Genomic DNA, 15,505 nt, shown 5'->3' on the forward strand with positions numbered 1-15,505 from the left:
AAGAGATCTGGTCTGCCTTGGATATTTGTGTAAAATAAATAGCCTTTCAAGAATTTAAAATGTTGTCCTAAAGTCTCTCATGTGTTTTGCAGGATTTTTCACTGCTGCAAGGGAAAATAACATTTCAAGACAACAAATAAACTGGGGAACTAGAATTTATGTTTTTTAGAATTTACTGTTCAAGCTTTACCGATAGGGTCACAAATGTGGGCGGTACTAGAGCAAAGGCCATAGTGTCATTAAAATCAAGTGTTAACCCTTTAGCATTAAATGTGCTCAAGAACATTGCATGGCAATTTAGCCTACAATACTAGATTGTGATATTGTATGCAGTTGTGGACATTTTATTGATCCCCTGAAGGAAGGAGGCAGGTGGTGTGCTCTTCCAAAACAAGGACCGTATCACTGAAATAACTGAAGATGTTTTGGCCTCTGGCTTTGTTGCAGATGGGGACAGTGACAACATGCAGAGAACTGGGACCAACCAATGGGTACAAATGTGCAGACCAAAGCATACTGATGGTTGGTTAAGAGACAGCAATTTAAGACTATCCTCACCAAAACAACAACAAAAAGCGGCTTTTTCTTCAAATGTTTAAAGGGTAACTACCGTTTTTTTCCAACCTATTTTCCTATGTTTTTGTGTTTAAGTGATGGGAAACAAGCTACAACTTTTTGTTTTGCCACTGACAGGCTCGGATTATTATTCCAAGTGTCTCACAACATTATGAAAAGGATTTCTAAGGAGGTCGACCTTTCTGTTAAAGAGTACGAATTTTTTTAAACATAACATCCGCAAAATTGCGTTTGCTAAAGCCATCAGACTCCATGTAATTAAACCGTAATTTTCAGCATCGTAAAATACACTTTAGTCAAAGTCAATAGAAACAAAATAAAACTATGAAAAGCTGTTTTGGGTCATCTTTCCACTTTTCCAACCATCACAACTCTAGGTTAAAAAAACAAACTGTAGATAACCTTTAAGTTCAATCAACTGCACTCTCCTAACAATTGACCTCTTTGTGGTGACTGTCCTGAAATGATATTTTATTTCCTCAAACAACCAAAGCTGGGGTTACCTCTCCATCAGTATTTAAAATATGAAGTTCCTGAATGAAACGTGATAGCTGGCTTTTTGTACAAAGTGTCTGACTTCCACCCCCGAGATCACCATTTCTGTCCTGTCTACTGTATTACCTGCTTTTCATGAAGACAATCTTTCCCTAACTATAACCATACCATGATGACCACAACCTTTTTATTAATTTCAACCAGATTCAACGATTTTGGGTGCCTCACCTTTACCACAGGGGTTACATATCAACAGGGTGCAATTTGTGAAAAAAGCTGAGGGAGGGATGTTTTTTGCTCATGCACAAAACAAAACATGCAATAATTAAATCCCCCTTGCAATACCATGGATTTAGTGCCACTCGACCTAAATATGCACTTCAATATTAAATGGAAAATACACCGCTTTCAAGCCAGAGAGACTTTGCTGCAAAAACAAATTACTTTCACCCAGGAAACGCTTGTTAGTTCCTCGGGAATGTCTTAATCCAAACCACAATCTTTTTCCTAAACTTAACGAGTCGTTTTGGTGCCTAAACTTAACGGTCATGGCCGAACAACACCAACTTTTTCTGGCTAAACCCAACTACCATGGCTTCTGAAAGGACCGTCATCTGGCGGTGCCTGTAGCCAGCTCACCGTCACCTATTGGCAGCTAAACAACTGCCGCTGGTAGCCAGAATCCCAGAGCTCTGTAGCTGCTAAATACAACCAGCAACTGACGCTTTTTTCGTTATAATACTTCTATTTAAGTTATATAATGGTCTATTGGTGAAGTAGCATCGATCACTTTAAGTGGGGGATACATGTAGTCCCCACCAGGGATAAAGATTATTCAGCGGAGGCAGAGATATTTAGACCTGAACAGAAAGGGAGAAATCCGACGCATCCCTCCTGGCAAAACACACCCTGGGTATCAGAATCATTTTTAAAAGCATGTTTGTTTTGAAGGGCAGACAAATGGGACTTGTTGGTGAACACTCAAAATAAATTTTGCCTTTCAGGGCAAACTGGTGTACAAATATCTTTCACTGTGGCACCAAATGTAAAATACTGTTGAGAAGGTCCTTTAAAGGGGTGATAGAATGCAAAACCGATTTTACCATGTCATAGTTGAAAAATGACAGTTTGGTGGGTAACTAGGACATACATAGAACTTCAAAATCCCATTGACACATCTTTCCTCTGCAAATCTCACAATTTGAAATTGCCTCTGAAAACGGGCAAATCCCAACGAGCCGCCTAGTTGACGTCAACACGGCGGCTCCTCCTCATTTGGCTCTAGTCTCTACCTTTGTCACGCCCCAACATTTACATAGGCTACACCACTGATCTGAGGTCAGCTAGTCTTATGAATCTAGGTCACGCAGATCTCTGCTATTCCATTAATAAATTCACTTCTGAGACTTTTTTTATGCGAGAAATCAACTATGTAAAGCTCAAATATTGGCCATTTTACAAAAATTGATGGCTAATTGCAAATTTGGTAAGTGTCGGATGTCACAAGCTCCACAATCTCTCCCCCTTCACAGACCTGCTGAGCTGGAGCTCTGTCAGGAACTCACAAGTACTCTATGTACTTTAGAAAGAACGTTTGGAAGTTTTTCAAAGATATTAAAAATGAACTACGGTGGTAAATGCAGTGTTCCAGACTGTACAACGGAATAGCCTACTGGCCCAGAGAAAAGTGTTTAGAACGAGTATATCGGACGAGAGGGAGTTGTGGATCTAACGCAGCGCTGCAGAGGCACTGGCAGAGGACATGTTTGCAGGGGTTCACTCTCTGCGCTTAGTAGCTATTAGGTGAGTTGTGATTCTTTGGTGGAGGTTTTTTTATGTCCCAAGGGAAACGTTTCAACAACACTAGTTGTAATGAAAGTGTCAAAACTGCATTTTGTATCGGCTGTTTTAGCCGCCGCGGGTCGCGCCAGGGCATGTCTGAGTATGTAACATAAACGGATATGTTTAGCAAGCTGTGTGTGTCTGAAATCTGAGACCTTCTGTATCATCTCCAATGTATTGTGTGAGTGGTTCCTCAACCAGTCAGCGCGCAGCTCATCTAAATATTCATTAGCATACCATATTTGGAAGAAAAGCTGTCGTTACAAATAGAGCCATTACAAGGGGATGCATAAGGGCCAAAGAAAATAGCACCTGGGACATTTTTAGCCCAACCAATGTTACATACCCTATTAGGCAGCTATTAGGAGATCTTAAGGAACAGTATGAGCAGTTCAACAGCTGCTATTGTCAGACTGGAGATAGGATAATTATAAAAAAAAGAATTTAAAAAAAGGTGCAATACGCTGGAATACACACACTCACACACACAAACAAACAGCAGCATACACAAATACTTTGCATTCAAATACTTTTTTCCATTCCCTTTCTTTAACACACACACACACACACACACACACACACAAACACACACACACACACAATATGAGACAGAGTAGAAAAGAGAATAAAAAAGAGAAAATGAAATGGCTCAAGATAGAATATAGCTTATAGAATAGACTAAAGTAGAGTAGGATAGAATGGAGTTATATAGAGTAAGAGAATAGAATTAAACTGAATAAATTAGACTAACAGAACAGACAGACAAAGCCACCAAAATTAATTTAAAAAAAAGCAAGAAGAGGTGGTGGAGGAAGAAGCAGCTCTTAAGTTCTGCCTTAATTTAACCCTCCAACAACTAAAATTGATTCCACATTACCTAAAAGTCAGGATTTCAATTTTAAGTTTAAATTAAAAAGAAATCTTAATTTTATGTGCCTTTTGATACTTTGCGTCCTCAAGGTTTGTAAACAGTGAATCTGGAGCACAATTTGCATTTTCCTCCCCCCTTGTACTTGTGGATGATTGATGATGACTCATCCAAAAAGACTAATGGGAATGCAGTCCAGGACATACATATTTCATTAGAAAGCAACCTTTCGTGTAATAGCAAAATGTTGTGAATAATCAGCTCAGCTTATGACCAAGTGTTGTTTTAACGCAGAGAGGCTGGATTTTTGAGAGTTGAACACCACAGGACACCAAATCCTATTATGGCATCACAATTGCCTGGGTTTAAAGGCAATGTTATCAGTAAATGTTAGTTATTAGGGAGTGCACATATGCATATTTTTTTCTTTTCATTGTGGAAATGCCAAAGCAGAAAGATAATTTCTATCGATTGAACACAGGTCGCGCACGCGCACAGACACACACATACACACACACACACACACACACACACACACACACACACACACACACACACACACACACACACACACACACACACACACACACACACACACACACACACACACACACACTTTACTGTCAAGAACAAAGGTTGTGAGTGTGTATGTCGGAAGTAAAGTGATGAAGCTAAAATCAATACACAAAGTTACCCAAATCTAACCCTAACCTTAGATAGTTCAGATATTATGAAGTAGGGTTGTATGTGGTACTTATCCATAGTCAGCGTATTATTTTCTAAGTCGGCAAACGCCCAGCAGGCAGGTGTAGCAGCACGGAGGCTACGCAATGTACTGCTGTGGATGGGGGAAGCAGCTAAACATATTTATATTTATATGTGGTATATTGCCACCTAAAAAAGGCCCACCTAAAAAAGATCAATATCAGTTTAAGTGTACGCTATATTTTGAATATTTTCACCACTTTACCTTGCCATGATGTTAGAACCTGTAGTTTTGTAACGTTACATGTCACAAGCATATTAATCCTAGTTACTCTAGTACAGTGTTTCTCAACCTTTTTCGACCCCCCAGAAAAATGAGGTTGGCGTTTGCAACCCCCCTCAATGATGAGAGAAAGAGCTGCAAACCGGTGTAAACAGCTGTTTCTATGCGCCTCCTCCTGCTGATTTTGAGTGATTATTGTGAATGCTCTAATTAATACATGTAAACACATAATGCTGACAGTTTACTTTAAGCAGCTAGCACCTAGCCTTGTCCAATGTGCTCCAGACTTTACCTAATTTCTTTTAGTGTATCATAGTTGTTAGAGATAAGCGTCACTCAACACGTGGTGAAATCTATCCAAACAAATAGAGTGCAAATTCTTATTGTTATAGTTATTGTGGATTTTTGATGCGTTTGTGACTTTTCTCTCCCCCTGACCCACCTGAAAAGCACCCTCTTTGTTCCAGGACCTCCTGACTTACAGAAAAAGCTCTGAATATAACACATGAAATGTACCAAACTTCACACACATTAATGTAAAATCCATTCCCCAGTGTAAAATATGTTATTTGGTATTTTTTCTCCCCAACCATGTGGCGACCCTCAGAAATTATCTTGCGTCCCCCCAGGTTAAAAACCACTGCTCTAGTACAGTAATTTGGATTCAACTTTCTCCAGACACCAAACGTTTTAAGCTCCCTAACTGTCACACTGTCCAACAAAAGCTACTAGTTCAAGGTGAAATACACCGCGACATAGAGACTGAAGTTTTGGGTTGCATTGCTGAAGCACAATTGCCACCAGGAGGCTTTACCTAAGTCTTTATTGTGCTGACTAGCAGTGCTGTGGATGCTGTCACTGTGTTGCATCCTAAACAGTGGGCTCATAAAAAAAAACATTATGACTTCATCAACACGCTGAACATATGTGAATGAAGCCCTTTATTGAGAAGTTTAGGCTAACATCTGCATGAATTTTGCAGAACTCTGCAGTGTAGTGGCACTTCCCAACAGATTCCAGACAGATTCTCCTTGTAGTTCTTCCATTACAGATGTTGCTACATCACTTTCTAGAACATTGGGGGGAAAGTTTGAAATTCCCCCAAATGTTAGCTTGTCATGTCATGATTCAATCCGTGTCTCGTCTCTTTTTCCTGCACGATGTGTATTTTTACAGCCATGACTCAGAGCATCAGGGCACCATGCAAACCCTGACTATTTCACAGTTCATCTATCACGATAAAACACTGCGGGGGAATGATATCCATATTCACATGTCCCTGCATTCATTCTCCAGGCCGGATCATTTTAGAGGAAGGGATATTGCCTTTGAAATAGATTCATTTCTTGCCTTTTATTAAGTTCTGCATGATATACAATGACAAACTATATTGAGTCGCATAGGAGAAACTGTAGCTCTTGTCCCTTTCACAATGAGGTCTAAAAACAGCGCCAGCCACACATAAAAACTAGCCTCTTAACAGGCTGCAGGCTTACCAAAACAAAAACAGGACACCTATGGTTATTTCTGTGTTTTAAACAATTATTTATAATTGCCCAATTAATTGTGATGTGAAAAGATGCCAGAGATCTAGTGCTAAATGGTCATCCTAGTTTTCTTTTTCCCTTCCTGGTCGTTAATGAGCCCGACCTTTTGTCTACCTGGGACCAGAGCTGGCTCAGGTATTGTTCATTCTTTTAAAATGTAGCCCACATTGCTCATAAATCCCACTGCTGTCAGAGACATTCAGCTGCTTGTTTCTTAAACCCCTCTCTGCCAAAACGTAATAAGTTGGCTGTTCCTGGCCAAGAGAAACATGTTGTTAGCTTTGTTTTAAAATCCGTCTTTCACTCCTTGCACCATCTGTCTAGAAACTCTTCAAAATCTTCAGCTTACAACAATAACAACTGTGTGGCTCGCTTTCCTGTTTTTTGCGTAGTACAGTTCCCAAAGTGGGTTCTGCTAACCTGACTCCACCAGATGGATTGCTTCGTATTTGCTCTGCATATCCATCTGGGAACTTTCTGTTGGAGAACTTTTGGGAAGGGGCAGAAATACTGGTTAGCTGATTGGATGAACCATCTGTCTATCACCTATATTGGTGATAGACAGGCCAAATCAACTAATCAGATCCACGAAGCATATGAAAATACAACCACAAGCCCGCCCCTGCTGCTGCAGGCAAAGCATAGCTCGTTAGCTCAACATGCAAGCAACATGTCGGTAAAGGAGATTTGCCGTTTGTGTAACAAGAATTTAGGAATAAAAGGAACCATTTCAGGTTCCCGGACCATATTCCAAAAGAAGGATCCAAGAGAAAAAAAGCATTAGCAAGCGGCTAACAGAATTAGGGCTACCGCTGTCTGAAAATACTGGTTAGCTGATTGGATAAACCATCTGTCTATCACCACCTAACCCACCTCAAAACCAACGCTGATTGGCCCGGTCGTTTGGCTAACGGCTCCAAATTTTCTCTGCCTCAAGATGCCAGACTGATCTGCGAGTGGAAAACTGGAGCTCGCCAGATCAGGACGGTCTCACGAGGCTAGGGTTCTGCAGCACTTAGAGCTGTTTGGAGCAGTTTGTGAACAGTGTTTTCTGTTGGAGATGGTAAGTCCCTTTTGGGGGGACTTTGGGCTTTTTCATTTTGTAAACCTATAGCGTGCACAAAAAAGGTATATAACACAATAAAGGTAAGGGAAAAAGTCAAAAAAATCATAATATGAGCACTTTAAATGGAAGTCACTTTGGATAAAAACTATGTAATTCATATATACATTAAAAAAGTTTAGTTTATGCTCTTACCTTTCTGTAGACGATCATGTTGGGGGAGTCGTCGTCTGGGTCCACAGTGCTCATGGACCTCATGGACAGCAGAGGCCGGGTCGGTGTCGTCTGGACACTCTCCTCCGGTTCCTCAGACCCTTCGTCGGTCTCCGTCGCCTCCACAGTGGTCGGCTGCTGCTGCTGCTGCTGCTGCTGCTGCTGCTGCTGCTGCTGCTCCTCCTCCTCCTCCTGCTGCTGCTGCTGCTGCTGCTGCTGCTGCTGCTGCTGCTGCTGCTGCTGAGGTGCCTCAGCCATCACTACAGGCTCCCTTTCAGTCTCCTTCTACTGTGTTGAGTTATCCTGTCTTCTTTATCTGCGTCAAGTCTTTCTCTTCCTCCTTCTTTATGTCCTTTTGTGCACTCTCCTCAGTGTAGAAGCTGTTGAAGGGGGGGAAGAGAGAGAGAGAGAGAGAGAGAGAGAGAGAGAGAGAGAGAGAGAGATGAATAAGACAGTACATCTCACCACTGGACTCTGGTCTCACATCTATCCTGTCGTTTGTTATTGTCTTCTGTCAGCAGCAACGGGATGGATGAAATGAAAGAATCATGAATTCTAGTTTTCTCTGTTATCTCTTCTTTGCAACTCCTCGTGCTGCGCTGTCACATGAGATTGAAGCTACAGGCGAATAGAAGACATCATGTTGAAGTTGTGCGGCTTCGCTTTCTTCATCTCAATAATTTATAAGATGTTGGAATTACATTACAAGCTTATTTGCCATTATAGATGGTGATATCATGACTTGTAAACACTTAGTTTTACAAAAAGGAAAAAAGTAGGTGTTTGACTCTACTTTTTACATTGACTGATAATGTTTTCTAAATCTTCTCTCATACTTTAAAATACATGATAGAAATGAAAAAAGGGAAATCTCCGATAAATTGATTTTAACTTCCTCACTTGGTTAAAACTATCTCCCACAAAGTCCTACAGAGCATATTAAATAAATAATAATTAAATAAAAATACTTCAATCCCTCTCTTTTGTTTTATGTTTCTATGTCAAAATATATGTTTCAATAGTGTGGGGCTACATTAGTTTTATTTAATTTAGGTAGCGGGAAATAAATAAATAATTTTAGCTTTATTTCTAAAACTGCACATTTATTTTCATTATCTGTTTGTCCTTTGTCAGAAGAACAACAACACAGGAGGAGAGAAGACCATATGTAGTATGTAGGAAGAAGAGAGAAGAGTAAAATAGAAAACACAGGAGTTGGTTAGAATAAAGATGATGCAAACTGAAAAGCTGCCAATCCAAACAGACCAGTGTTCTTCCTCCTCCTGACTCTGCACTCTACCTCTCTCCATATCTCTCTCCTTGTCTGACTAAACCAGTGTCATTATCTCAGCTTATTACATCCCAACCATAACTGGGACCAGTATTCTCTTCACTTAGCCCATCCTAAATGGAAGACGAAAGTACCTGTCATTACTCATCAAAGCACATTCATCTCCAGCCAGCTGGTGTCCTTACTGTCTGAATACAACAACTTCAACTCTTAAATCTCTGGACTCAGTCTATCACTCTACCTTGAGATTCATGACCGGTCATGTCCATGGTACACAGCATTGTATTTTATATGAAAGTGTTGGGTGGGTGGTCTTCTCTCCAAGAAAGACATAAGACTCACTGGTATCGCTTATCTATGAGGCTCTTATTGGAAAACTACCACACTGACAGAACTTCTCCGTTACTCAGAGGGACCTTATCAGACTCGCTCTGCTGACTGGTTTTTGCTTCATGTTCCACAAGGTTGGTCTGAAATTGGAAAAAACTGCTTTTAACTTCAGTGCACCGGACTCCTGGAACAAATTACAACACTTCCTTAAAATCAACTCACTTGTGCTTTTTGGACAACTTAGAAATGTGGTTTTAAACCTGCAAACCTCTACTTGTAATTGCTTTACATAATTGTACTTTCTTTTGCATCCTTATTGTCCTAATTTTTGTTATCAAATCATTTTTCCAATTTAAAAAGTTGTATTGTCTTTCTTTGTTGTTTTGTTGTCTTTGTAATTTCACTCAAGGACATTGTAAATGAGGGTCGCCCCTCAATGATCTTGAGTATAAATAAAGGTTGAATGAATGCATTGGGAAATGTAACCTGTATTGAATATTGAATTGAAAATTTGAAGCAGTTCCTTACTTGATTAAACTTGTGCAACCCGCACAAAGAAAATGCAAGTCCTCACAAGTTGCAAAGGCTTCTTTCTGTTGAAGGTTGTTGCAGTTGCATCTAAAATCAATTGAAATGAATTGACTGCATTATCTCTAATATCAATGACATCTCCATTTCTACAATACGATCATAATCAGTGATGTCAACTTCCTTTTACAGGAAGAAACTATACAAAACAAGGACTTAGCTTCTCAACCTGCTTTATCTCAGGAAATAATTGAAGGTGGAATGAAGTGAACTTTTGATTAAATTGCCAGTAAAATCATCCTCCCTACCCCTTTAAAATGGGGCCTGTGCTCTCTCGTTTCCAGGCAGGTTGAAGTAAAATACTTTTGAGAAGATCAACACACTCACAATGAAACGCTGCGAAAAGGTGCAAAAAGCACCAAACAGTGAAATGTGGAGGAAAGAAGGCTGCGCTGCACACTTCCTGGACCTTCATCTGGCAAATGTTTGACAAAAGGAATCCCAGAGCATTTAACGACATCAAATAGACCACACCTGTGCTTTGTCATGTAAGTGCTCATTGGAAATGCAGTTTGCACATTTCACAACAACTTAAAAACAAATATAATAATAATAATAATAATAATAATAATAATAATAATGGAGGAGGAAAATACAGCACAAACTATCTGGGAAGTCATCATAAAGAGACATGTAACCCTCAAATACACCAGTAAACTGCATTTTTCCAGTTTTGCTCTGTAATCTGATTACACTTACATTAATTAAGGAGTACACACCATGTTAACACAATAATGAAATAATAATGAAGGTTTTAAAGATAGATTTTGAGATTGGGCCTTCATAATCATATTCATATTCTCATATTTCCAGTTATAATTGATCATATTATATTATCTCGGAGCAATGGCCACTTTGCAGCAGGATAATTAAGACCAGAACATCCACAGGTTTATCCTCTGATCCTTTGTTTTAAAAGAATAGTTCAACATTTTGGGAAATACTCTTTCTTTACAAGAGGTTGATGAGAAGACTGTAACCACTCTCGTGCCTGTATAGAAAATATAAAACTGGAGGGAAGCACCAGGCCAAGAAATAGTAAAGAAAAACTTGTTTTTTTGTGCAGATTAAACAAACAAGATATGAGGTGGTAATTAGTGATATTTAGAGGTGATGGTAGACAGATTTTTTTACTTTTGGAAAGAGTCACGCTAGCTGTTTCCTCCTGTTTTCAGTCTTTATGTTAAGCCTACTTAAGGGACTGCTGGCTGTAACTTGTATCATACAGACATGAGAGTGGTGTTAATCCTCTCATCAAAATCTTGGCAATAAAGCAAACAAGACTGGGAGCAGGGGGACAAGCTTAGCCTGGCTCTGTCCAAAGTTCCTAAGTCAGCCTACCAGCACCTCTAAAGCTCATTAACATGTGCATCTCATTTGTTTAATCTGAACATAAACAGCAATGAAAAACAACAATTTGGGATTTTAGAGGAAGTTACAAGTCCGAGGGACAAAGTATTCCAAATATATTGAACTTTTCCTTTAAACCACGTTTTTTGTTGCCCCATATACACCTTACCACAGTTATTCACTGTTTTATTGTTTGAGTTTACAGCTGTTGCACATGACAGTGGATGGATGGCTGCAAACACAATGTGCTTCAGCTTTCAAAATGAACTTCTAATGCTGTCTGTGAACTCTAAGGAGAGCGCTGCTTGTTTCTGTGTGGGTGGATGTGTGTGTGTGTGTGTGTGTGTGTGTGTGTGTGTGTGTGTGTGTGTGTGTGTGTGTGTGTGTGTTTGTGAGGGGGAGAGAGAGAGTATATTGGTACAGGCATTTAGCTCCATGTCAACTGGCTCTTTAGATCAATACTCTCATCAGCTTGCTGAGTTTGTGAGAAAACATACAAACAGAGTGAGCCTGTTTGAGCCTCTGGTGTGAAGACAAGAACATGCAGCATGTGTTTAAAAATCCAAATGGGAGAAGAGTTGAATGGATTTCTGAATGAATGGCTTTTAACCTGCTGTCTTATCTTTATTATAGGCAGGCATAGCATGTAGCCCCGCTGGCCTGGGATCAATACCCCCAACATTTGCTCTGACTCTTGATTTTGCATATAGATGAAATGTTCAGGTTGAATACACTCATCTCATCAGCCTAAATCACACAGAGAGTGCCCATATTATGAAAAACTCACTTTTGTCTGGGGTTATTTTGTGTCTCTGGTGCTTCCACACGCATAAAAACTTGGAAAAAAAAACACCTATGCTGTTTTGAGTGAGATATGAGTTTCTGAATGTATCCTGCCTTCAGTCTCCGGGTAAGCTGGTCAACATCGGCAGGGCCATCTACGTCATTGGCCAAAACATTTGGTGTGTGCTAATACCACATCAGCTAGCTTTTTCTCCAACTTTGGTCAGTACAAGGCAGGATTAGCCGGGAGACGTCTTCTAAACGAGGGCACACTTCCAACTTTGCGTGGAATACTTGCAGATGAGGGACATGTAAGTAGTTCTACACAATTCATTTTGTAGATTAGGGTGAACTCGTGTGTGTTGTAGCAGTGTTTTGCCATTGAGAACGAGGTGGCCAACCGTTAGCAGCGCTAGCTTCTAGCTAGTAGCAGAGCTGTCTTACCTAGCTACCGCGCATGCGTGACTCCCAACAAAGATTGGATAGAAGTGAGATGCCTCACTCTGTAGCTAAAACAGAAAGCTCAACACACAGGGTGAAAAGAGAAACTGCAGCAATGTGCAGTACAACATAAATACAGTGTTTTTTGAAAATTAAACCATGTAAACCTATTCAGGTACAACCTCAAAATACAATTATGAACCTGAAAATGAGCATAATATGGGCACTTTAAGTGTCTCACCCTCTCCTTCTGAGACGCTATAATCGCCCTTAAACTGCTTTAAAGAAACACCGCTGTCATGTGTGGTCAACAAAACAAAACTTATGTAATATCTAATATCTAATAGGATCCTAGATGTTTACTGATACTGGATGGTGAATAGGCTGACAGGGATGAATAGATGTAATTTACCTTCCCCCAAACACTGATAGGAGTACCTGCACTCTTACTTAAGTATAATTGCAGTATGATTTTGAGGTTCTTTACTTGAGTATTCCCATTTTACTACTTTATACTCCTACTCCGGAGGAGAGTCAACAGATAGTTTCCCAAAGAATTGTTTATGGTAAACTATGAATTATATTTCAACATGTCAATTTGAATTCATTCTTTCTTTATTAAGTGCATAAAACTCGTCTCTGCATTTTCAGTCGTGTCGAGTATAACAGACTATGGTTGAGTATTGTGATGTCTTCTTGAAAAAGAGTGCAAACGCTGGCTGATGCTTTCATCAGTGTGCAACTCTTACTCTTCTGCATTACAAAAGAATGAAGATACAGCTAGAAGGAACTTAAAGCTAATTAGTTTTACTTTAATGGGCATGGACACACCAGGTAAACAATGCAGGGATCCTTTAGTATACTGCACTGAAGGATGTCTTATTGAAATAATCCAATTTTACACATAATGTTAGGATATCAAGTGATTTATGTTTTATTAATATCTAATTAGTATTCTAAACTAACCTGATTACACAGCTTTCTTCTCATCACATGCTGTGATGACAGGCAAAAAAATGAACAATATAACAAATATAATACAAAACTGTGATGTATGACACCGAAATCATTACACTCTATTGATTGTCATTCTGTGTGAATAATAAAACTATGCTGCTAAAGCCAAATCAGTTTAGTGACACATTTATTCTAATATTCACGAAATTAAATCAAGGAGAATTTGATTTTCTTGCTTCTCACAGATCAATTTACTAGGACACACTGGACAAAGCATGTCTGATACATTTTTCCATGAATACAGGAGTACAGCACCGAAAGTGTGTACAGTACTAATAAAAGATGTAGATACCTGAACATTACACCCACATATCATTGTTGAACATTTCATTCCAAAACCATGAGCATTGGTTTTTCTGTTATAACAGCCTCCACTCTTCTGCTTTCAGGCTTTCCACCAGATTTTGGAATCTGCTGCAGATATTTGCTCCCCTTTAAGTCTCAAGAGCATTAGTGAGGTCGGGCACTAATGTTGGGCAATAAGGCCCGGCTCGCAGTCCATGCAAAAGGGGTTGAGGTCGGGGCTCTGTGCAGCCCAGTGAAGTTCTTTCCCAACGAACAATTCAAAAACCTTTACCAAAGTTGCCACAAAGTTGGAGGCAGTCTATTCACTTTATACTAAATAGCATTGCACTCTACGCAATATATGAGCTTTACCTAAACTGGAATTCATTTATAAGGGCCCATACCATGAACGACAGACCCAGACTAAAAGCACACAAAAATACGCAGGGGTGTCCCCGTACTTTTAACCATGAAGTCCAATCAGACAGAACAAGGCATGACAGCCCATACATTAAACACAACCATACTTACTAGCCATACAAATGTAACCCCACAGAATAATAATATATAATAACTTAAAACACATTAAATCATATCTCCAACATGATATACATTTGGAGAGTTTAGGTTTGATGGATGGTGGTGATATAGCTACACATCTCCATGAGAATAGAGACAGTGTAGATCTCTCTGTCTCCAACAGCTAAACTGTCTGTGGTCTCTATGCTCACAGGATTGCTCCACTCCCTAAACACACCTGCAGCCTAATTTAGACTCTCTCTCTCTCTCTCTCTCTCTCTCTCTCTCTCTCTCTCTCTCTCTCTCTCTCTCTCTCTCTCTCTTTTACTTGTAGTCGCTTTTCAAGGGCCCAGTTGTAAAACAGTAACACATTTTTACACCAAACACCCAAAATGCATAGACATAGTGGACACTCAGATACTGAACTGTACACACACCTCAAACACACACTGACACACACATACATTGATTTCAAACATATACTGTCCTTTGAATGTCACTTAACAATAGGCAGTCAAGTGCACGCTCCATTCACTCACAGGTGGGATTAACATCATCTCACGCACACCCCCGCGCGTGCACACATGCATCTCCGACATGTAGAACAGAACTGTGACAACATCCAACATGCAACCAGCTCCTCACTCTGAGATTAACATCGCAGCACTAACCGTATTAACACTATTGGGAACGTTAAAGTGCACGTACGGCGCAACCGAAATCTAGTCTTCTTCTATAAAGGCTACTCTCTCTATCTCCATTAATTCATTATTTCATTCTCTCTCTCGTTCCCCTTTTCCTAACCCCTCCAGCCTTCTCCCTTACCTCTCTCGCTTGGAGCTCCGAAGCCAAAAAGCGGCTTCACCGACCCAACAACCAGAGCGCTGCACAGTGGAGGGAGAGAGAGAGAGAGAGAGAGAGAGAGAGAGAGAGAGAGAGAGAGAGAGAGAGAGAGAGAGAGAGAGAGAGAGAACCTGCTGTACTCTCAACCACTATTATGCAGTGGTGTCTGTTTTGTGAATGTGTTTGTGTGTGTGTGTGTGTGTGTGTGTGTGTTTGTTCTTGCATTATTAACATTTTGGGGACAAAACTCAATTCACACAGAAGTCACATTATGGGGTTCCAACATGACCAGATTGACATATTAGTGGGCCTATATGTAGCCATGCATATGTATTCATATTAAGGAGAACATACTTTGCTTAATGATGACCAAAAATAAAAAACTGTCATGCAGCCATGACTTTGGGACTTCCAGGGTCCCTCGGGGGGCTCCTTTGCTTAGGTAGCCTACTAAAAGCTGGTCCCC

At 40.0% G+C, this 15,505-nt stretch overlaps 1 protein-coding gene across 4 annotated transcripts in view; it reads right to left on the reverse strand.

Moving 5' to 3' along the window:
* rgs6 (regulator of G protein signaling 6) overlaps positions 1–10,231 on the reverse strand; it is an 82,227-nt gene extending 71,996 nt beyond the window's left edge. The window contains exons 1-4 of one of the 4 annotated variants that reach the window (XM_028605040.1): positions 10,129–10,231; positions 9,742–9,831; positions 9,226–9,353; positions 7,575–7,972 (exon numbers count right to left, since the gene is read on the reverse strand). In XM_028605040.1, coding sequence (XP_028460841.1) covers positions 7,575–7,850 — 276 coding nt within the window. In that variant the 5' untranslated portion in view covers positions 7,851–7,972; positions 9,226–9,353; positions 9,742–9,831; positions 10,129–10,231. Of the gene's footprint in view, positions 1–7,574; positions 7,973–9,225; positions 9,354–9,741; positions 9,832–10,049 lie in introns of all 4 variants that reach the window. The other 3 variants (XM_028605042.1, XM_028605041.1, XM_028605039.1) reach the window with 3 other exon arrangements.
* Positions 10,232–15,505: the final 5,274 nt, after the last annotated feature.

Source organism: Perca flavescens, chromosome 18 (genome assembly GCF_004354835.1).
Source record: "Perca flavescens isolate YP-PL-M2 chromosome 18, PFLA_1.0, whole genome shotgun sequence".
In the NCBI taxonomy this organism is placed as follows: Eukaryota; Metazoa; Chordata; class Actinopteri; order Perciformes; family Percidae; genus Perca; species Perca flavescens.